This window comes from Macaca thibetana, chromosome 1 (genome assembly GCF_024542745.1).
Source record: "Macaca thibetana thibetana isolate TM-01 chromosome 1, ASM2454274v1, whole genome shotgun sequence".
Lineage (NCBI taxonomy): Eukaryota > Metazoa > Chordata > Mammalia > Primates > Cercopithecidae > Macaca > Macaca thibetana.
The window spans coordinates 11,353,633-11,377,624 of record NC_065578.1 but is presented as its reverse complement, the minus strand read 5'-3'; the positions used below and the strand labels follow the sequence as shown (position 1 = coordinate 11,377,624).

Sequence of the window (23,992 nt, the reverse complement as noted above, 5' to 3'; positions counted from 1 at the left end):
TGATGTTGCTTTAGAAATGAGCTGGGGGCAGACAGGAAGACTGGGCTGGTATCCGGTTCTTGGAGCCAGGCTTTGTGCTAAATGCCAGGGTACAAAGACGCTGGGCATGGTCCCTGCCTGCAAGGAGCACTGAGTCTAGTGAGAGACGTCCCAGCCTCTCCCACTGTCACCCTCCAAGGGGCCTGCTGATGTCGCCTGCTCCATCTCCCACAACCCCTCCTCCTCGCCACCCTCAGCATCGCGTGCCAGCTACAGGCTCCTTGGTCTTGGTTCCCAGCCTTCTTTCCCTTTCAGATGGACCTAAGCCCCCTTCCTACAATCAAGCCTGGCTCTCCTTAAAAGCTTCCAGCAGCTGCCACCGCCTGCACAACCTCCTTAACCCCTGCCAGCATCTCCCACCTGTATTCATCACTCGCCTGTTGCCATCACAACACAAAGCGGCGCCTGGCTCCTCCGCCCCCTTCTCCACACCTGTACTGCTGCTGCCTCTGCCCAAACGTCCTCACCCGCCACCCCCCACCTGGCAGGGCTGACTTCTCAGCTTCTTTCAAGAGTTCCCTCTGCCATCATATCGGGGGGTCAGAGGTCCCTCCTAGGGGCTCCTGTGACAACCTGGGTGCATCCCTATACTGCCCACATCCGACCAGTTTTTGGCTAATTATTGGTTCCCTCATGCCTCCCCCCAACCTTGACAACCTTGTATGGGCGCTGAGCCAGACACGTGGGCTTTGATCCAGTTCTGCCATTCCCCCACCTCCACTTTGTCATCTATAAAATGGCGACAGAAACAGTGCCCCCTTCACAGGGCTTTATGATTCATGAAGTCAGTATGCGTGGCGTGCTCGGCACTGTGCCTGGCAGTGGAAAGAGCTCAGTGTCACCCGTGTGTCTGCTACTCATCGCCCTACACACAGCCAGCACACAGCCCACAGCTGGCATCTCATAGATGCCAAATTGCTCAACACAAGCAAAGTTTTAATTTTCAATTAGTTGAAATGAGCTGGAGCTAGCATGAGAACCGGGCAGGAAATGGACGTACAAAGAGAGGGGGCGGCGTCCTCAGAGCAGCAGACTGAGCGCGCCCATGTTCAGATGACAGCGACTCATGGTCTCCTCCACCACCACCTCACTGGAGGGTGATGTAGGCACAGCGCTCAGGAGCCTGGCCACCTGGGGTGGAGTCTTGGCTCTGCCTCTAGTGAGCTGCAAAACCTTAAGTACGTCGTTTAACCTTTGTGCCTCAAAGGCGTCTTCTGTAAAATGGGGATAATGTTCCCCTGCCCCCAGGTGGCTGTGACAGGGAAGGGCACTCTGTGCATTTAATGCATCGGTCTCTTGCCTCGCACCTAAGAAGCACCCGCTAAATGTCAGCTCTTTTTTTTTTTTTTTTTTTCTTTTGAGACAGAGTCTCACCCTGTCACCCAGGCTGGAGTGCAATGGTGCGATCTCGGTTCACTGCAACCTCCGCCTCCCAGGTTCAAGCGATTCTCCTGCCTCAGCCTCCTGAGTAGCTGGGATTACAGGGACACGCCACCACACCCGGCTAATTTTTGTATCTTTAGTAGAGACAGGGTTTCACCATGTTGGCCAGGCTGGTCTCGAACTCCTGACCTTGTGATCCGCCTGCCTCAGCCTCCCAAAGTGCTGGGATTACAGGCCTGAGCCACCGCGCCAAGCTAAATGTCAGCTCTTAGCCCTGGGCTCTGTGCCCTGCCAGCAACTGCCCGCCCCTAAGGGAAGTGACAGAGAGCAGCCCTTTTGTTTCCACCTCACAGTCAAGGAAGCCAAAGGTCAGGGAGGAGCTCGAGGGGTCTGGGGGCACAGGGGCAGCAGCGCCAGGCAGGCCCTGGAATCCTGACCCCCAGACCAGTGGAGGTGCAGCCCATTTCACACCTGAGATGAGCAACCAGCCCTGCCCAGTCTCCTGCCCAACCCAGCCGGGGTAACCAGCCAGCAGTGGCTAGGACCGGGCTGGCCCTGTGACTGACTGCAAAAGCTCCAGGGACAAATGGGGCTGACACTGACCAGAATCAGTCCACTGGGGCCAGGCACGGTGGCTCACGCCTGTAATCCCAGCACTTTGGGAGTCCAAGGCGGGTGGATCACTTGAGGTCAGGAGTTCAAGACCAGCAGGGCCAACATGGCAAAACACCATCTCTACTAAAAAAAAAATACAAAAAATTAGCCAGGTGTGGTGGCGCACGCCTGTAGTCCCAGCTACTTGGGAGGCTGAGGTGGGAGAATCGCTTGAACTCAGGAGGCAGAGGCTGCAGTGAGCCGAAGCCGAGATCACGCCACTGCACTCCAACCTAGGCAACAAGAGCAAGACTCCAACTTTAAAAAAAAAAACAAAAAAAAACAAAAAAAAAACCCAGAATTGGTCCATTGGGCTCAGGCTCAGGCCAGGCAGAGCTAAGGCCAGAGGGGCCTCATGTTGCAAAAAGCGGGTGGAGAGAGCATGCTCCTCACCTCCTGTGTCCCCACCCTACATCCGTGGCCCAGTCTAAAGGCTTCCTCCTCCTCCCTGAAGTCTATCGCCCCTTCCTTCCTGTTCTCTGCTTCTTCACCAACCCAGAGCTGTCACCTAAACCATGGTGACAGCCTCCTCATGGGCCTCCCTGCCTCCAGTCTCTCCATCTCATCTGTGCTTCACACTGAGGCCACAGTGATCTCTGCCCTGTCACTCTCTTGCTCAAAAACTATAATGGCTCCCCAGTGCCTCAACTCCTGATAGGAGGAGTGTGTGTGGTGGCTGAGAGCATGGACACTGGAATAAGGATGTTGGCTTGAATCCATACTCCTTCCCCTCTTAGCAGGCAGCCTTGAAGGTGTTTTGATTTGTTTTCAAATAAAGGAGTTCGTAGACCTCAGTCTTTTCATCTGTAGAATGGGACTGATAAATGCACATACCTCCTGGGGCTGATGGGAAGATTCAATAACACATGTAAAAGTGTTTAGAAAATTCCTCCCAAATTATAGTTGCTACAGTTTTCTCAATGTAATTGCTATTACTACCTCCATAAACTGGCCCTAAACTTACAGCTTCATGTGCTGCTGTCACTGTCCCCAACAAACCTTTGGCTCCAGCTAGGACAGCTGGGACAGTCTAACATTGTCCTCTAATATTCGGTTTTTGTTTTGTTTTGTTTGAGACAGGGTCTCATTCTGTCACCCAGACGAGTGCAGTGGTGCAGTCTCGGCTCACTGCAACCTCCGCCTCTGGGGTTCAAGTGATTCTTATACCTCAGCCTCCCAAGTAGCTGGGACTACAGGTACACACCACCATGCCTGGCTAATTTTTTTTTTTTTTTTTTTTTAAGTAGAGACAGGGTTTCACCATGTTGGCCAGGGTGGTCTCGAACTCCTGACCTCAAGTGGCCTCCCAAAGTGCTGGGATTACAAGCGTGAGCCACCTCGCCCAGTCTGCCCCCTAATATTCTTTCCTCCATACCTCCCTCCCCACACCATTCTTTTCCCTGTAGCCACTCATCCTAAACCCGCCTACCTTTCAGGGCTCAGCGGTTAGAAGGCCCCCTGTGTGGGCCTGGAGAAGGGCAGAATCAGGAAGGGGACAAGAAAAGACCAGGGCAATGACCAAAGAACCAAGTCACAACAGGAAGGACGCTGAGCCAAGGGGTGGAGGGGTGATGTCTAGGGAGAATGGGATGCAGGAGCGGGGCTTGAGGGAGCTAGGGGGCAGGACAGGAAGGAGCAGGATTAGAGGCTTGCAAGGCTCAGGAAATGACAGCAGGAGCTGCTGGCGATGGGGCCACAGAAGCCTGGGGCCTCTGTGAGCTGCAGCCAGAAACTGGGGCTGGGGTCAGCGGGAGGAGGAGCCAGCAGGGGCACCCAGGGCACTGGTGGGTGTCCTGCTAACTAAGGCAAAGGGCCAGAGCCCTTCCCCAGGGGTTCACAATCAAGTCCACAGCTGGGCCACAGCTGGACCACACCTGGGCCTTCTGAGCTGGGTGACGTGCTGGTGCAATCTGCACTCCACCCCCTGCCCAAAGCCACTTACTCCAGCTGGGGCCAGGGAGGTCCTTGCTAATCTCAAGTGACAGTTGAGGCCGCCGAGGTTCAGAAAGGAGAAGGGAACTGGCCAAGTTCTCCCGGAAGCAGAGGCTGGGCCAAGATGAGGCCTCAGACCCCTGACTCCCGGCCCCAGGCCCCACCCATTCCCATGGCCTCTGGCCTTGCTCCTGAAAGACCTTCAAGAAGGCCTCCCGCTGACAGCTCAGAAGATGTCCTCCCTCCTCCCTGTCCACAGCCTGCCTGCCTCCAAATCCCCTCCCGCTCTGCTCTCCCACTCAGGCACACTGATTCTCTGAACCTGTGGCCACATCAGTCTCACTAGTGCAGGGCCACGCTCAGCCTGAAGCAGACAGTGGGCCACTGTCTGGACAGCAAAGGAAAACAAACCAACCCCCTGGGGATTTCTGTACTGTCTTCAGTCAGAGTGGCTGGGTCAAACCCGAGCCCCAGCTCCAAAAGGGACCCACGGAGGAGAGATCCGCTAGGCCTCTCAAGGAGCCAGTACGCCTGAAAGAGATTCACCCTGCGGCCCTCGAAGTCAGGTTACACTGTCTGTTTTCCCAACAGAACATGCCCACTAGTGTCCAAAGAGGGGAGAGGGAGGGCAGCTGGCCCTCCTGGGTCCTGAGAAGGGGCTCTGCAGCCCTCTCCAAACACCCAACGCTTGCTGTGAACTAGCTAACAGGTCTCCTAAATCCAGCAACAGAATCAATAATCTAGCAACCATGAACCTCCAGGGTGATAATTCCAACCTCTCCTCCCCCTGCAAAGAAGAAATAGAGGCTGGGCGCAGTGGCTCATGCCTGTAATTCCAGCGCTTTGGGAGGCCAAGGCGGGCAGATCACTTGAGGTCAGGAGTTCGTGACCAGCCTGGCCAACATGGTGAAACCCCATCTCTACTGAAAATACAAAAACTAACCGGGTGTGGTGACGCACGCCTATAATCCCAGTTACTCAGGAGGTTGAGGCTGGAGAATAGCTTGAACCTGAGAGGCAAAGGCTGCAGCGAGCCGAGATCATGCCATTGCACTCCAGCCTGGGCAACAGAGCCAGACTCCATCTAAAAAAAAAAAAAGGTCGGGCGCGGTGGCTCACGCCTGTAATCCCAGCACTCTGAGAGGCCGAGACAGGCGGATCACGAGGTCAGGAGATCAAGACCATCCTGGCTAACACGGTGAAACCCTGTCTCTACTAAAAATACAAAAAAATTAGCCAGGCATGGTGGTGGGTGCCTGTAGTCCCAGCTACTCGCACCACTGCACTCCAGCCTGGGCGACAGAGCGAGACTCCATCTCAAAAAAAGAAGAAGAAATGGAGTCTCAGATGCAGGGTGGCTTGTCACAGTCCACAGGAAAGAGGCTAGATGCAAGGGCAGAGCCGGAGCCCTGGGATGCACCGCCAACAGCCCTCCCCCTGCACTCCCCCTGTACACTTGGGGCTCAGGCTTGGAGCAGAAGTAAATTATCTCTTCCAACCCCCCATCAGCAAACAGACACTTCCTCCTCCAGGGCTCACAGCCAAGTACCTCAAACCACAGTGACATCACTGCCACCTGTGACATCACTACACGCCACAGTGGAAAAAGACTGTGGGTCCCAGGGAGGTGGGCCCTGAGCGTCAGAGCCCCAGCCCCGCGGTCAGAGGCTCAGCAGAGGTGATCAAGGCCCAAAGCCCTAAGGGAAGGGGGCAGGACTCAGAACCAGGGCAGAGCAGCCTGCACCCATTACCGGTGACAAAGGGCTTCTTCGAGGAAAACGTCCTCCCTGCTCAAGGCTTCCTTGAACCTGCGGGTTCCCAGACAGCAGGCTCTGCAGTGCCTGCCTCCAGCGAGGACTTTCCCATAGTGTGGGGAAGGGGAAAGGATCTAGCTCTTGAACTTGAAAAGGTGCCACCTAGGTACCAAGGGGCAGAGAGGCAAACCCCAGCTCTGCCTAAGGAGCTCCACCACGTCCTTCATGAAGGCTGACAGGCAGCCGTGAATTCTCGATGGCCCTGGGGCCTGAGTCAGGAAATCATTCCACCCAAAGCAAGTGAGATTGAGGTCAGCAAGCAGAAGAGAATCTGGGGAACCAAGATATTGACAGTGGGGAGTCCTGGGCTCTCCCTCCTGGGGACTTTTAGATACCCCACCCCCAACCTGTGGCCTTTGTCAAGTATACTCAAAGCTGACACTTCCCCAATATTCTACGAAAGCATTGGAACCAGGGCTGTTAGGTTTCACAGGTAGGGATGCTTAGCCCCAGAGAGGTTAAGTAACCCAAGCAAGGTAGCACAGCGAGCCAGTGACAGTGCTCAGATGGGAACTGTGATCTCCCAACACCCGGGTCAGTGCTCCTTCCTCGGAGCCATGCTGCCTTAGAAGTCACTTGGAGGCGGAAAATGGACAGCATGACCTCAGAAGAGCCCCCACAGGGCATCCCCTTCTCAGGGTCACAAGTAACCAGAACTTTCAGCAGCACAGAGGCTGGAGATGAAGGAGGTTTTGGAGAGCGCCTGGAATCTTCCCGTGCCCATCTTGCAAGCTGAAGCCTTGTGCACTCTCTCTGTGCTTTACCAAAGGTACCCCTCACTCACCCCCAAAACACACAGCCCCCGTTACTCACTAAAAGGGGTGGTGAAGGGAGGGGAGGTGAGATCCTGACCCCGCCGCCTTTGCCACAATATGGTGTCCTAAGACCAGGCTGCCAAGCAGTGGGTATGAGAGGCCCCGTCAGGGGGCACTGGGGCAGAAGCACAGACAGGAAAAGGCAGGGAGGAAAGAAGTTGCTCTCTGAGGTGATGGGCAGCAAAGCCACTTAGACAGGAACTCTGGGCAACTGCAGGGCTGCCAACCAAGCTTCCGGGCCCTGGGGCTGAGAGCAGAGAGTCTGACTCCACAGGGGTCCCCGCCTAGGCCTAAGCACCACCCCACGGCCCAGAGAGTCAGGTCAGACCTGCAAAGCCACCAATGGCTCAAATAGCTGCCAATGCCAGGATTAGAAAGCACTTTTAATCCTGACAGTCAGTCCGTGAGGCTAGGATTACTCCCATTTTACAGATAAGAACACAGAGGCTCCGAGGGATAGAAAGACTTGTCAAGGTCACACAGCCAGTAAAACAGCAGAGCAATGACTCGAGGTTTATCTGATTCAGAGGCCTGGGCTTTTTCCCAGAGTCATCAGTGCTGCTTCCCTGTGCCCAGACGAGGGTCCAGAACTGGGAGCCACAGCACCTCTCCTTTGTTCCTGTTCACCCCATGGCACCTCAAACCTCAGCTTCCCTCCTTGCCCACTTCTGGGTAAATCACACGCATTCTGGGGTCCTGAGTCACCGTCGGTAAGTGGCCCCATCCCTCACTACACTAGGGATGTCGAGGGGGTGAGCAATTTGGGGAGAGGACCCCTAACCTCAGCAGACCCCATTCAATGGGATGGGGAGCGCAGAAAAATATCCTAAGAGATGGAGGCAAACAGAACCCCACCCTGCCACCACTGACTTTTCAAACCCCCTGTCTCCTCATCTGTAAAACAGGGCCATTATCAAGGTCAAAGTCAGATGAATGTTTTTTGAACACTTACTATGTGCCAGACACTGTCCTAGGCCAGTGGTTCTCAATCAGGGGCAATCCCCCAACCCCAAAGGACACTTAGCAATATCTGGAGACATTTTTGTCACAAGGGAGGGTGGCGCTACTGCCATCCGGTAAGTAGAGGCCAGGGATGCTGCTAAATATCCTACAGCTCACAGGACAGCCCCGCAACAAAGAATTAAATGTCGAGGACGCTGAGATTGAAAAACCCTATTCTAGGCTAGAGTCTACAGTGGTGAATGAGTCCCTGCCCTCACGGTACTTACAATCTTGTGGGAGGACATAATAAAAGTGAAAGAAATAGAATAGGTCAAGAGCATTATACAGGAACACAAAGCAGGTCGGGGAGAGAGAGCACCTGGCAGGGAGCATTTACAGGCAGGATTGTCTACTTCAGCAGAAGGAAGTGAGGGAAGGAGACCAAGGGACATCAGCAGGAGGAGTATTGGAGGTGAGGTGGGGAAGCGAGTGCAAAGGCCCTGGGGCAGGTGTGTGCGCAGCACATCTGAGGACAGAAAAGCATGGCTCAAAAGCGAGAATGGGGCCAGGCACGGTGGCTCACGCCTGTAATCCCAGCACTTTGGGAGGCCAAGGCAGGTGGATCACTTAAGTTCAGGAGTTCGAGACCAGCCTGGCCAACATGACAAAACCCTGTCTCTACTTAAAAAAAAAAAAAAAAAATTAGCCAGGTGTGGTTGCACACACCTATAATCCCAGCTACTTGGGAGGCTGGGATGCCCTTATGACCTTGGCTGAGCTAGTAAGCCTATGTTCTCATCTGTGGATGTGGTGTTCCCTGGCTGGCCCTTGTCACAGAGCCATGGGTGTGAACATGGGTGAGGTGGGAAAATTGCTTGAACCCAGGAGGTGGAGGTTGCAGTGAGCAGAGACTGTGCCACTGCACTCCAGTCTGGGCGACAGAGTAAGACTCTGTCTCAATAAAATAAATAAATATAAAGAAGAAGAAGAAGTGAGAATGGACCAGGCACAGTGGCTCGTGCTTGTAATCCCAGCACTTCGGGAGGCTGAGGTGGGAGGATCACTTGAGGTCAGGGGTTCAAGACCATCCTGGGCAACATGGTGACACCTCGACTCTACTAAAAATACAAAAAATACAAATAAATTCGTTGGGCATGGTGGTGCACTCCTGTAGTTCCAGCTACTCTGGAGGCTGAGGCAGGAGAATCACTTGAACTCAAGAAGCAGATGGAAGCTGCAGTGAGCTGAGATGTCGCCACTGCAATCCAGCCTGAGCAACAGAGCAAGACTCCATCTCAAAAAAAAGCAGGTTGGTGTAGACTCGGGTGTAACATACACGCCATGGCTCTGGCAAAACTCTTCCCCTTCCCATGCACAACTGTCCCGGCTACTCCTCCAGGCAACATTGCATAGTAAGGGCCATAAAGCATCACCCAGCCCTGGGGAGGGACAGTGCTACGGGGAGCCACTGTGCCAGGCGCCAGGATGACAGGGTCACCTCTGACATAAGAATGACTGGCAGGCTCTCAGCCTTTCACACCCATGGCTCTGTGACAAGGGCCAGGCAGGGAACACTTTCCACATCCACAGATGAGAACATAGGCTTACTAGCTCAGCCAAGGTCATAAGGGCAGTTGGGACAGAGCCCAGGCCTGTGAGGTCTGTGACCTGTTGGTAGTGCAGCTCCTAGACGGTTGGAGCTGGATCTTGAGGTCCCCAGAGCCAGGCACTGGGCTGGGCTTGGAGTAGGTGTGTCCATGAATTTTTGAGGAATGAATAAATAAATGGCCCCACCTCAGGGTGCCTGACCACCTACCCATTGCCCTCTAAAGAGGTGCCTGACCAACAGACTATACCCTCAGTCAACACACAGGCTCCCCACTGGGATTTCAGACAGAGGACAAACAGACAGAGATGTGGGGGAAGGAGGGAAGAGCCCCCAGGGCCAGCAGGTACCCCAGATCACCCAACTCCTCTCCGATGTCCAGCCTGGGAGCTCCCAACCTCTCCCCTAACCTGAACTGGCCCCAGGCCCTGGGTGATGAGGAGGCAAACAGCAGCACCTCAGCACCAAGACTTCCGGGGGGAGGTGGGCCAGGCCCATCAGGCAGAGACCCCTTATCCTTCTCCCCAGACAGCCCAGGCCCTGCTCGTCCCCATCAGAGGCACCAAGCACTCACCTACTGCCAGCTTTACTGCGATCTCTTTGTCAAATGAATAAATGACTAAGTGAATGAATGATCTTTTCCATACCAGCTGGCAGATAAGACTTTTAAACGGGGCAAAAGCCCTGCGGCAGTGAGTCAGCTGCATCCACGGCTAGCTCAGGTCTCCTGGAGCTCCTTCTGCAGCTCAGTTGACTTCCATCCTGAGAACCCACTGTGTGTGAGGGCCTGGCTGGGAGCAGGGGTGCAGATACGGGCACTGGGAGGGTGCTGTGAAAGGAGCTTTGGAATCAGGCAGACCTGCATTCAAATCCTACCCCCAGCTCCCCAGCCCCCAGCTCTGTGATCCTGGGAAACGCCTCAGTTTCCACATCTCTAAAAACAAACAGCACCACCCACCTCTTGGGAGTTGCTGTAAAGGAGGTTTCAGTGAAATTTCGTGACAAAATACCTAGCCCAGTGCCTGGTGCTTCGTGCGTGTTCAGAAATCAGGAGCTATGGTGATGCTACTAATGCAAAGGAGGAGGAACCCACAGTTCCAGCCCTCAAGACACCTTCCATCCACTTAGGGGGTAAAACGCTAGATTAAAAAGCAGAATGCAATCTGTCCTCAAACGGAACAGAAGGGCCTGGGAGTTCGAAGAGAAGATCAAATCCAACTGAGAAGGAGGAAAGGCTTTCCCGGAGAGAATGGCATTTGCAGAAGGCCTTGAAGGATAGGGGTAAGGAGTGTCCCTTGGAGAGCGGACGGCACAGACACTGCTTTTGGCACAATGACACACACGATGACCATCGTCAGTTCTACAGAGGCTGGGGGTGGAAGAAGAGCTCAGGTACCTTACTCTGGCCTGGGATCTCCAGGGGAGTTTCTGCCCCGACCATTGGGAGCCACAGGAGGCTCCCCAGGCAAACGGAGAGGTGCCTCACGCTTGAGAAGGGTCTCTCTGCCACGGATCAGCGGGAGAGGGGGCAGGGCCTGGAGACCAGCTACAAGGCTGTGGCAATAGTCCGGGTGGGGTGGTGGGGAGCAGGGATGAGGGAGGAGGGAATCTGAGCTGCTACAGGAGCTGGTCAGGAGGGGAAGGAAGTGGGAGGGAACCCGCTCCGGCTACTCCAGGACTGCAGCCTGGTGTCCTGAAGAGCCCTGTGCCTGCCACCCCTCTCCCATCCAGGGGCTTGCATGACCCCAGAGTTCACCCAGGCAGGCCCAAGCTCAGTGGCAGGAAGACCCCCTCTGAGGCCAGAGTCTATGGCATGATCCCAAAGTCAAGCTGGGGACCACAGTCATCCCCATTCACACTCGGCCCTAGAGTGGGGACTCTCCGGACCCAAAGGCCACCCAGGACTTACTCTGGGGCAGTTCTCCAGGACCCACTCCTGACACCCACTGTGGGTGAGTCAGTTCTAGTCTGGCAGCCCCCATCTCCACCCACAAGAACTGGACTCTTTGGCCTCAGATCAACGAGTCACCTTATGTCACCACAGAAGCCAGTGCCACCTCCCACCTTCCTCCTCGGTCAAGATGTCAGATGGGGGCAGATGGGCCACGTGTCCATCAGGGGCGGCTCTGAGGAAGGATGAACGCCCACCTTCCCTGCAGTCTCAGGGCACAGGGGCCAAGGGCAGGAGAGACCCCCTTTGGAGGAAGAGTTCCCCCAGGCCCTTCCATGAAATACAGGTTCTCTGAGCCTCAGTTTTCTTCTGTAAAAAATGGGTTATCTTGGCCGGGCGCGGTGGCTCAAGCCTGTAATCCCAGCACTTTGGGAGGCCGAGACGGGCGGATCACGAGGTCAGGAGATCGAGACCCTCCTGGTTAACACGGTGAAACCCCGTCTCTACTAAAAAAAAAATACAAAAAACTAGCCGGGCGAGGTGGCGGGCGCCTGTAGTCCCAGCTACTCGGGAGGCTGAGGCAGGAGAATGGCGTGAACCCGGGAGGCGGAGCTTGCAGTGAGCTGAGATCCGGCCACTGCACTCCAGCCTGGGCGACAGAGCGAGACTCCGTCTCAAAAAAAAAAAAAAAAAAAAAAAAAAAATGGGTTATCTTATCTTACCAAACCACGGAGACAGTCAAAAAACTGGGATAATCCTATGTTACCAAAGCAGGAGACAGTCAAAAAAAGGCAAAGGGTACACAGTCCCTTGTACACCCGTTGCTATTGTGGGAGTGATGTTCATAGGAGCCCTAGGGTTTCTGCTGTTTCCATTTTCCTGCGGCCCCTGGAGACTTCATTTGCCTTGCTCGATTACCAACCCCGACCTCCCGCGCTTCCCCTGCCCCCAGAGGCCACAGAAAGCAGACTCTGCAGTAGCCCCCAGACGCCTCGGGAGGAAGCAGCTCGCCCTCCAGTTGTGCCCTCAGTGGGCCTGACACACACCTGGCCCTGCTCTTCAGACACAGGACCCTGGTATTTCTAAGAAATCGGAAAACCGTCGCCCAGAGGAAGAGGAAGTCTTCTGAAGAGGGTGCCCGGCGTGGGCAGTGGGGCAGCGCCCCAGCACAGCCCCTTCTCCACCGCGTGGGAGGGAAGGGCTGTCGCGGCAGTCACCGGGGTGAGGGAAAAGGGGTCCCGGGTCTAGCGGGGGTCTGCCCAGGGCTCGCTGCTCAGCCCCAAACGCCCTGGCCTGCGCTCGCGGAGGAACCAGGGTGCGCTCCTGTCACGACGCGGGTAAGAGGGGTTTCGGGGGCCGGAGTTGCGCCCCGAGCGCACGTGTACCGGCCCGGGGTCCCCGGCGGGTCCCTAGAGGTGTGCGGCGCGTGTCTGACGCGGATGGGGGGCGGCGACTCGGACTTCCAGCCTCCCAGCCCGTGACAGCGCCCCAGGAGAGCGCGGCCCGGGCACCCGAAGGCTGCGCACCAGCCGGGTGGGCATGCGGGGCGGCTGTCCCCCGTGGGCCGCGCGAGTCACCCACCTGGGCGGGCAAAGCGTGCCCCGCGGCCCAGAGCTCCAGTCCAACGGCCAGCGCGGCCCAGACAGCGGCGGGCGCCATGGGTGCGGGCGGGATCCGGTTGCCCCCTGCCCTCGCGCCCTCGCGCCCTCGCAGCGCAGCGCCTTCTCCCCAGGCTCCGCTGTGCTCGCCAGCCTGCGGCGACTGAAAGCGAAAGCCCGCGCTGCAGCGGGCCAGAGGTCAAGCGGCGGGGCGGGGCAGGGCGGGGCCAGCCGGCCTTGGACACGCCTCCCCCACGCCCCTCCCCAGCCTCTGCTGGGCCTCCGACCCGACCACCCCAGCATCGCCGGGCCAATACCTCCAGCGTCACTCCCAGCACTTGGTGACCCTTCAACCTCCTCCTATCGTCCCCTCCTCTTCGAGTCACCATCTCCACCTGCCCGGCCTCCACCTGCCCTCCCAGCTCCCACAGGTTTCCCTGTCCCGTGAGGGTGAGGCACTAATTTGGAACAACATCCCCCAAAGCTGACACCTGCTTTAGGGGAACCAAGAGAATTCTAGATCATTCGCTCATTTAGACTCTATTTTAAGTACATTTAATTCTTATTTTTTAGTTTTTTTAGAGACAAGGTCTCACTCTGTCACCCATAGCTCACTGCAGCCTCCAACTCCTGGTCTCAAGCGATCCTCCCACCTCAGCCTCCAGAGTAGCTGGGACTACAGGCTCGGGCCACCATGCTGAGCTGATTTTTTTGTACAGACGGAGTTTCGCCATGTTGCCCAGGCTGGTCTCGAACTCCTGAGCTCAAGTGCTCTTCCCACCCTCAAGTGATCTTCCCACCTGTGGCCTCCCAAGGTGCTGGGATTATAGGTGTAAGCCACTGCACCTGGCTTGTTTAGACTCTAGAGCCAGATCACCTGGATCTGGATCTCTGAACTCACCTCATGGGACTATTCTAAAAATTTAAAGATATGTAATATACATAACGCAGTCTGTACTTTATATATACTTAAGTATCTACATATATAACAATAGGCATTTATAAATCTTGGCTGTTGTTACTACTCTTCATGTGTTCATTTATCCGTAAACATGCATCCAGCCCTTCTCACAGTGAGAAGACTCTGCACTTCCCTGTTCAAGTCTGCTGCCCAGGCAGTGGGCAGATGAACAGAGGCTGGGAGAGAAAGTCACCTGGGAAGCTGTGGGGCCCTGAGGGGCTGCTGAGGCCAGGCCCAGGAGAGCTGGCTTCCCCAGGATTTACATCATGACTGAGTACCCATTCCAGCTGTGATCTGTCCCCCGATCCCCACTTTGAGTGCCAGCCCTAATACAAGTCCAGCCCTGCAGGGCCAGAGCACATTCCTCCAGCCCTGGATTACGGGGATCCTAGCCCCCAGCACATAGGGCATTTCTAAGGGTTGGGGGTGGACTGGGTGGCAGAAGGCGATTCTCTTCCCAGTTTCCTCACTGCAGGCTGCCTGAAGATACAGAGACCCTTGCTCTGGGCCACCAGCCCCACAGCGGAGCCTGCAAGGATGGTACTTCTAGGTGCTGAGTGAGAAACTGGGAAGTGACTCCTTGGGGATGGAAAACCCCACCTCCTAACCAGGAGGCTGGGAAATCACCTGGTTTCCACATGTTTCTGTGATATGGGCCACGCTGAAGGTGTGGCTGGTGTGACCCACAGCCTTAACTCTGCAGAGAGGCTCAGCCACTGGACAGGCATGCAGAGCTCTTCTGGCCCTTAAGAGAATTGCCTGGGAGCAGCTCCAAGGACTCCTTGATCCCTAAAATAGAGCCGAAGGCAGGAGGGAGATGTCACCTGGTGGAAGCAGGGGACAATAGTTCTCTCCAGTTGTCCCCCACACACCTCAAGACCAATGGGTCCCACAGACTCTCCGCACACCCCCCCAACCCAACAACTGGCTCCCCCTGCCAGTTTCCCTATCCCAGTGAATGGCACCATCACCTCCTGAAGGCAGGGATCCTCCCAGGCTTAGGTCCCATCCTGAGAGCGAATTCAAGTTCTAATCTCTACGCAACATGAGGCTTCTCCCCTTCTCCAGGCCGACCCAGGCTGCTTAAGAGCAGGTGACTTCTCTCTGGACTCTGCCAAGTGCAGTTCCATGGCAGCCAAAGTTGTTACCCATCTGGCATTGGGGCCTTTGGGGACAGTTTCCAGCTCATTCTCTCTGGGGTTCTTATGCAGGTTTCTTGAAGACCTTCTTACTGACTCCGCTGGCCACAGCTCCCCAGCACCAGAAATGCCTGCACCTCCTGCTGGCCACGATTCACCACCTCCCCTTCGGCTCCTACAGGGTGGTGTCCTCCTGGCTTCTCCTGCTGAGGCCGCCTCCCCTACTAGGAAGCACTGTGGGATGGAGATGGCCAGACTGGCCTCCTCGCGGGGGTCCATGGTTGCCTTGCCCTTCGCTGCGCACCTATAGCAGCCCAGCTCACTCTCCGTGTACCCAGGCTCCCTCCAGCAATGCCAGCTCAGGCCCCTCCAGCCACAGGCTCCTTTATTAAGCACCTGCTGTGTGCCAGCCCTGGAGCGTTGGGGACTCAGCAGTGGACAAAATAAACAAGAATCTCCCATCTGTGTTATGTCCTTAAACTCCTAGGATATGAAGCTCCCAGCTGGGTCCCTTGCATCCCCTCCTGCTTGGCGCAGGATAAGAGGAAGTGCCCTCTCCTCTCCAAAGGGCAGCAGGGGGCACTCAGCACCATGGCGACTCCTTCCCCAAAATCTTCTCTCTTGGCTTCTCCAACCCCACATCTTGTTTCGGCTGGAGGTGACGATGGCCAGTTCTGGCTGAGTCAGTTTGTCTCTCCACATGACCTGCATACGTGGTCCGGGACTTTCTCTTCCTGCGGGGGGATTGATCTTGACACTCACCATATTGTACCTGCCACTGGGGAATCCGGTAAAACTCAGTGATAGCAGAGGCAGTGTGGAGGGCCTGGACTCTCTCCTTCTGCCCCACAGCCCAGCCCTGGCTCTATCTCCCACCTATGGTGCTCGGGGCTTCCCAATGAGGCTCTGGCCTTCAGGCTCTGTCCCCGAATCTGCCTCTCCATGGAGTGGTCAGACCCAGCCCTGCAAAGCATAATCCACTCATGCCACTCTCCTAGCCCAGGGCTTCTCAACCCAGAGGTCATTTTACCCCCTCTCCCACCCCAGTACATTTGGCAATGTCTGGAGACATTTTGGGTGGTCACAGCTGCAGGGGGCAGGGAAAGGTGCTGCTGGCATCTTGTAGGTAGAGGCCAGGATTCTGCCGAACATCCCACAACCCTCAGGACAGCCTCATCACAGAGAATCATCCCTCCCAAAACATCCAGAACGCCAAGGTTGAGAAGTAACCTAGCCCATGGCTCCCCATGGCCTTTAGAACTGATTTCAGCCTCGTCCACAAGATGCTGGAGGCCTTCATGTCCTGGCCCAGCTGGCCCACCAGGAAGAGCCCCACCACGAACCCCAGCTCCACACGCTAACTCCCTGGGCATCCGGGGCAACCCTGAGTTCCCACCTCCACGCCTTTGTCCATGCAGGTTCCTCTGCCTGGGGTGCCTTTTCCTCTGTGTTTGTTTGGTGATCACCTACTTGTCCTTCCAGTCACAGCCCCACTCCCGCTCTTTGTGAAACCGCCCTTGACCACACCCCACCAAGCTGGGCAGGATAACATGGTATGTCTACAGACTGTTAGCATAACACTCACTCCGGTATTAGTCGCTTACATGGCCCTCTCCTCTCTTAGTAATTGTGATACTAGCGGTTATGGAAAGATGACTTACACACTTTGTCTTGCACCGGGTGGGGGGCAAGCTTTATGGTATGCTTATCCAGCGAGTACAGGGTACAGTGGGTTCAAACCTGGTTTGGTGGCTTCTCCATAGGCAAGGGGCTCTTCTCAGCATGCAGCTCTCACACTGCTGGACCGTATGATACCCGAGGGTAGGGGGACTTGCTCTTGGTCCCCTCTATTTCCCTTAATTGAGTCCCTTCTTGTGCAACTCCTGTATGTTCTGGCCCAGGAGATACCTAACAGAAGGGGCTTGATAAAGTTGAAGTGAATAAGGACCAAATACAGGACAAAGGGCATGCAGGAGGTGATGAAGGAATGAAGACTTGAGTGAACGAATGAATGAATGGGTACATGGATGTCCGGGTCAAGGCTCAGGAACCCAGTCCAGCCCAATCACTCCCAGGCCCTACGTACCCAACCCAGATTCCCAAGTCATGCACCTGGTAGACTCCCAGTCCCACAGTGCAGAGAAGTCTTCGTTTGCTCCTTGTTGACAACACAGATTTCGAACAGAGATGGGACTGTGGTCCTCAGGTCCCCAACTCAGGGGCTGCATGCGCAGAATCTGAACTCTTGGCCGGGGGCCCCCTGGAGCCTCTCCTCACTTCCCAGCTCAGTCTACAGCCCTCAGAGGTCCCCTGCCATCTCCCACCCCAGTAGATGGATGACTGGACTCCTGCAAGCGAGGGTGGAAGAAGGCAGGGCCACGGGCAGGCCACGTGTGCAAGGACAGCCGGTCTGTCAGTTATTGAACACCTACTGTGTACCGGGCATTCTAGTGGATCTTTTGGAGGAGTGGCTTTCCAGCTTTAACCAGCATAAGAATCATCTGGAAGGCTTGTGAAACATGCAGAGTTCTGGGCCCCACATCCATGTCTGTTGAGGGCCTGATGATCTGGCTTTTTAATGGACCGCTCGGTGACTGAGGGGCACCTGCTGAGAAATCATACAGAGGGTTGAGGTGCAGCAGGTGCTGTGTGTGGCTCAGGGCGGTTTGGAAGGCTGAGCTGTGGTTGTGCTAGGAGGGGCTGTTTCCACCATGGGGAGGTCTCCATGCAATATTCTTTTTGGAGTGAGCTTTCAGAGCCAGCCACAAAGCCAGCTCCTTCTGACCTGGCCTCAGGGTCCCAGTGGGAATCTGTCTTGCAGAGTTGCTTGGACAGCGGGAACCCTACTCCTTCCCTACCAAGGCTGGCCCACAGCCAGGGCAAGTAACCTTTTCTAGTCCCTCTGTCCTGCTTATCTCAGCGCCCTGAATGTGCCGGGCCAGCCCCTTGATGACTCATGTCCTAAAATCACGAACAGGAAGCAGCGTTTAGTGTTAGCCACAGCCCTACAACTGCCTGCTTCATCTGGCCCTCCCACCTGTCCTCCCCCCTTGCCTGGGGCCACGTCTTAGGCTGAGCTGGCCATACCATGCTGTGGGCTGCGGGTACTGGACCGAGAAACACCAGCTCTTGTCCCCATCTCCTTCCAAAGAAGAGGAGGGCCTGGGGGTGCAGCTCCCCCTCTCTCCCAGTACTCAAAGAGGGCCACAGGCAATTTGGGGAAGGAAGCCAAGAGAACCTCCAGGCCTCCTCCTCCCGTTGCTTCACTAAAACCTCCCTGTTCTGAGTGGCCTCTTCCCAGAACTCAACCCCAGAATCAGTCCCAGACCTTCTGGAGAAGACCCTTGGTTTCTAAACCCAGCAAGCGGGACCAGCTAAGACTCAGGAATCCCCATTCTAGCCCCCTTCCTGTGTGACCTTGGGCCAGTGCCTACCCCTCTCTGGGCTTTAGCATCCTCACCTGTAACATGAGGAGTCGGATTTCAGGGGAGGCAGGCTGGGTTCACGCTGTATGCAGCTCCACTTGGCGGTGGCTGCCTGGGGCTCTGTGTTGAGAAAGACTCTGAGCCTGGGCTCTGCAGGAAAAGGTGCAGGATGGCGCAGCCCGGTGTGCCCTGGGTGGGCAGGGGCCAGCCTCAGCACAATCACCTGGCCTTTGCCATCTCTGGATTAGACCAAGTGCCCCTCTTGTCCTGAAGTTGTGTGGAGTGGGGTGCGGGGTGGGTACACCGGATGTGTGCAGTGGGGCACAGCAGGGCTAGGCTTGACTCCAAATCCCTGCCTTTATTGGCACAAAACAGGTCTTGCCTGACCTGTGGGAATGACTGCCCAGGTAGAGGGGTGCAGAGTTTGCCCTTTATGCAGGGTCTTTTCCTGACAGGAAATTCTTATCCTACCACAAACCACGCTGCTGTATTTTACATGCAGCAGTAAGTTTTTTATTTTATTTTATTTTATTTTATTTTGAGACAAGGTCTCACTCTGCCACCCAGGTTGGAGTGCAGTGGCACAATCACAGCTTGCTGCAGCCTCAACCTCCTGGTCTCAAGTGATCTTCCCACCTCAGCCTCCTGAGTAGGTGGGACCACAGGCACATACCACCATGCCTGGCTAATGTATTTTTTGTAGAGACGGGTTTTTGCCATGTTGCCCAGGCTGTCCTTGAATTCCTACGCTCAAATGATGCTCCCACTTCTGCCTTCCAAAGTGCTAGGATTACAGGTGTTAGCCACCATGCCCAGCATTTTTTTTTTTTTTTTTTTGAGATAGAGTTTTGATCTGTTGCTCAGGCTGGAGTGAAATGGCGTGATCTTGGCTCACTGCAACCTCCGCCTCTCCGGAGTTCAAGTGATTCTCCTGCCTCAGCCTCCTGAGTAGCTGGGATTACAGGTGCCCACCACCATGCCTGGCTAATTTTTTGCATTATTTTTAGCAGAGGTGGGGTTTCGCCATGTTGGCCAGGCTGGTCCCAAACTCCCGACCTCAGGTGATCCGCCCACCTCGGCCTCCCAAGGTGCTGAGATTACAGGCATGAGCCACCGCGCCCTGCCCTTTTTTTTTTTTTTTAGACAGAGTTTCACTCCCGTCGCCCAGGCTGGAGTGCGATGATGCGATCTTGGCTCACTGCAACCTCCGCCTCCTGGGCTCAAGCGATTCTCCTGCCTCAGCCACCTGAGTAGCTGGGACTACAGGTGCATGTCACCACACCCGGCTAATTTTTGTGATTTTTGTAGGAGCCAGGGTTTCCCTGTGTTGTCCAGGCTGGTCTTGAACTCCCGAGCTCAAAAGTGATCCGCCTGCTTCAGCAGCCTCCCAAAGTGCTGGGATTATAGGCATGAGCCACCATGCCCAGCCTTATTTTTTTTTTTTTAAGTTGTCTTGTGGTTACACTTTATTTTATTTATTTTTATTTTATTATTTTTCATAGTCGAGAAGGGGTTTCGCTGTGTTGCCCAGGCCGGTCTCAAACTCCTGAGCTCAAGCGATCCACCCACCTAGGCCCCCCAAAGTGCTGGGATTACAGGCCCCACTGCACCCAGCATCCCAGCAGTAACCTTTTTAACCCTACATTATCTTTGTTTCGTTGTTTTGTTTTGTTTTGTTTTAGAAATTTAAAAAATAGAGCATTTTATTAAAAAATCCATATTCCACTACCCAGAACTGACCAGTGGTAAGAGCCAGGGTTGCCCTCACTCCTTCCTGACCCCTCTGGCCTGGCTGCCCTTTCTGGAACACACAAAGCGTGCTCCCACCTTGAGGCCTTTGCACTGGCAGTTTCCTCTGCCTGGACCACCTTTCTTCCAGATACCTGCATGACTCACTTCCCCTTGTCAGTCTCTGTTCCAATGCCACCTCCTCAGAGAGGCATCCTGGCACCCCACACCCCCGCCCCCCACCAAAATAGCTGCTTTACTTTTCTTAATAGCAGTTGTTATCATTTCTCTTTGGATCTGTGTATCATGTTTCTCCCATGAAGGCAGGGACCTTGTCTGTTTTGCTCTCTGCTGGGTCCCCAACACCTAAGAAGTTGCACAGATGTCAAATATATATATATATATAGTGTGTGTGTGTGTGTGTGTGTGTGTGTATATATATATATATTTTTTTTTTTTTTTTTTGAGATGGAGTCCCGCTGTGTCGCCGAGGCTGGAGTGCAGTGGTGCAATCTCGGTTCACTGCAACCTCTGCCTGCCAGGTTCAAGCCATTTTCCTGCCTCAGCCTCCTGAGTATCTGGGGTTACAGGCACCCGCCACCACGCCTGGCTAATTTTTGTATTTTTACTAGAGACAGGGTTTCACCATGTTGGTCAGGCTGGTCTCGAGCTCCTGACCTCGTGATCCACCTGCATCGGCCTCACAAAGTGCTGGGATTACAGGCATGAGCCACCGCACCCGGCCTTCAATGAGATATTAAAAAAAAAAAAAAAAAGTAGGCTCTCAGTAAACATATGTTGATTATTTTTTGCTTCAAATACTTGTAAAATTCAAATGGAAGTCCTTGAGACCCAGCCAAGTTGTAGTCGCCTTGATTCCGCCCCCAAAACAGCAATTCCTCTGGGTTTGTGGTGTTTCCCTCCAGTCCGTTTTCTGCTTCCACACGCCAATGTAGAGTGTTATTTTAGGTACACGCGTTTACATCTGCACAAACGATGAAACACCAGGTGCACCGTCCTGCCCCTTGCTTTTTTCCCCTCGGCTGTGTTTCTGAGAACTTTCCATATTGATGAGTTCAGATCCGCTTATTGTTTCTACCTGCTGCTGCTGCTGCTCGGTGCTGTGCCCGCCTGGTGCCTGTCTCACACCTTGCTTCCCCGCTCCCCTGGAATGGGCCTTTGGGGTGTTTGTACTTTGGCTCCACTGCACACACTGAGATGTGCGTTCCTGCATCTGTCTCCCAAGACCCAAGGTTGAATGTTTCTCCAGGTCTTAAACCTGGAAAGTAGAACTGCTGGGCAGTGGCGGGCCGTGGGTTTGCATGTTTTCATTTTCACCGGGTCCTGCCAAATTCCTCTGCCAGGAAGCTGCACCCTGGACACTCCTGCCAGCAGACTGTGAGAGTCCCAGTGCCCACATCTGCAGCTGGGGCGTTTGATCTTGTCAGTGGGTTTCCTTTTACAGCCCTTTGTATTTTCAAAGGGCTTTCAATTCTCCCTTTCAATTCTTTCCAATTCTTTCAGCCTCATCATGGCCCTGCTAAGTGAGTGTTGCCCTTTCCAGGATCCTGGTCTCTCTACCTCTAAGTACCAACCCATAACCCCTCCAAACCCACTCTCTGCCTCCCTTCCCCCACCCCTACTTTCCAAAACTCCCACCCCACCAAAGCCACCCCATCTCACTGGTCTCTCCAAGGAGCAACCGGAGCTGTCTCTGGACCACAATTCTCTAGACAAAGACTCAAACACAAGCAACAGCTGCCTTTCCACCATATATTCTATGAACTCTGGCCTCAGTTTCCCCACTGCCCTTGAGTTCCCCTCTTTTCTTCTTTACATACAAGGTCACTCTGGCCTGGGGAGGAATGTGACTCCCCTCATCTAGTCCCTCCTCCTCCCTCCCCCTTCCTCTTTTTTGTCAATAAACCTTAGGTATTTCAAAATTTGGGGGCGGGTCTGAATGGAATCTTTGTGTGTGTGTGTGTGTGTGTGTGTGTGTGTGTGTAACTTCTCTCTCGCTCTCATATTTTGGACCTCAGGTACAGAGGGTTGAGTGAATCATACTGCACAGAACTTGCCGTAGAAGGTTCCTCTCTGGCTTGATTTTTTTCCTCAATCCCTGTTCTCATCCTCCTCCACACCTCTCCAACAATCAATGTGTCCTTATAAAACCTGTGGTGCCTGCAGGTGTTTGAATTTCTCTGGCGTAGGACTGCTGGATCGGGGAGTATTTGTGTACCTATTTCACTAACACTGCCAGAAATTTCTCCGGGACTGTGTTCTTGATGTAGAAGCTGGTTTTTAAAAAACAAAAGAAAAGAGTTAATTTCTCCAGGATGAACACCCCAGTGATGCCTCCACTATCAGGGCTAGAGGGTTTCTACCACTCTCTTGCCCCCAAACTCATCATTAGCCAGTGTTCTGATTTGGGCCGATCTGATGGGTGTGAAGTGGAGCCCAGTGTCATTTCATTTGCATTTCTCTGAATATCCGTGGGTTTGAGCACCTCTTCATTACTTGTTAGTCATTTGGGTTTCCCCTTCTGCGAACTGCCTATTCACATCCTTTGACCATATTTCTATTATTTCCTGTCTTTTTCTTGTAGCTTTGCAATAATTCCTTGCATACGCTAGATATCAATCCCTTGTCATTTTTAGATATCACAAATACTTCCTCCACTCTGTCGCCTATTTCGTGTCCTTGCTGATGGTGTCCTTTATTATTGGCAAAAAAAATCTTAATTTTAATGCAGTGGAATCCATCAGTGTTTTTCCATTTGAATCACATTTGAATTCTCTACTTATGGGTAATGAGAGAAAATTATAGAAAAATAACTTCATGACTTGCAGGTAGAGCTACTCATAAGTCATGAAGATCCTTTTCTATGTTTTTCTTTCATTAGCTTTATAATTTTCCATCTCATGTCTAGGTCTTTAATACACTGGGACTGTATATGGAGTGTAAAGTCTGGAGACCAACCTTTATTTCTCTCCATAGAGTGAGCCAGTTTTACCTAAACCATCAGCCAAACAGTCCATCTCTTTACTCTTTATCATAAATACCTGGCTCTGTCACTGAACAGTCTATTCTATTATTCTATTTTTTATTTATTTTTGTCTTTTGAGACAGGATCTTATTCTGTTGCCCAGGCTGGAGTGCAGTGGCATGATCAAAGCTCACTGCAACCTCTGCCTCCCAGGCTCAAGCCATCCTCCCACCTCAGCCTCCCGATTAGCTGGGACCACAGGTACACACCACCATGTCCAGCTAATTTTTATATCTTTTGTAGAGATGGGGTCTCGCCATCTTGCCCAGGCTGGTCTTGAACTCCTGGGTAGGCTCAAGTGATCTACCCACATTGGCTTCCCAAAATGCTGAGATTACAGGCGTCAGCCACAGTGCATGGCCACTTTTCTATATTTTCTTTCACTAGCTTTGTAATTTTCCATCTCACGTCCAGGTCTTTAATAATCAGGATTGTATATGGGGTGTAAGGTTTAGGGAGCCACCTTTATTTCTCTCCGTAGAATGAGCCAGTCTTTCCAACCCCATCAGCCCAAGACTCCATCCCTTCATTCTTCATCATAAGTACCTGGGTCTATTGCTAAACGATCTATTCTGTTCCACTGGCCTTTCGTTCCTGGGCTAGTTTCGTATGGTTTTTATTATTACAGCTTTAGAGAACATTTAGTATTTGGTAGAGTGAATTTTCCTTGTTTGTGCTCCTTTTTCAAAATGGACTGAATTATATTTGGTTTTATTCCTCCGCATACATTTTTTTTTTTTTTTTTTGAGACGGAGTCTCACTCTTGTTGCTCAGGCTGGAGTGCAATGGCACGATCTCAGCTCACTGCAACCTCCACCTCCTAGGTTCAAGTGATTCTCCTGCCTCAGCTTCCTGAGTAACTGGAATTACAGGTGTGTGCCACCACACCCAGCTAATTTTTGTATCTTTAGTAGAGACAGGGTTTCACCATTTTGGCCAGGATGGTCTTGATCTCTTGACCTTGTGATCCACCCGCCTTGGCCTCCCAAAGTGCTGGGATTACAGACATGAGCCACCAC

The 23,992-nt window shown here is 53.7% G+C and overlaps 1 protein-coding gene across 3 annotated transcripts in view; it reads right to left on the bottom strand.

Annotated features, from left to right (window-relative positions):
* TNFRSF1B (TNF receptor superfamily member 1B) overlaps positions 1–12,881 on the bottom strand; it is a 47,416-nt gene extending 34,535 nt beyond the window's left edge. For all 3 annotated transcript variants that reach the window (XM_050788543.1, XM_050788536.1, XM_050788539.1), the window contains exon 1: positions 12,658–12,881. In XM_050788543.1, the coding sequence (XP_050644500.1) occupies positions 12,658–12,735 (78 nt within the window). In that variant the 5' untranslated portion in view covers positions 12,736–12,881. The remainder of the gene's footprint in view (positions 1–12,657) is intronic.
* Between the last annotated feature and the right edge of the window lie 11,111 nt (positions 12,882–23,992).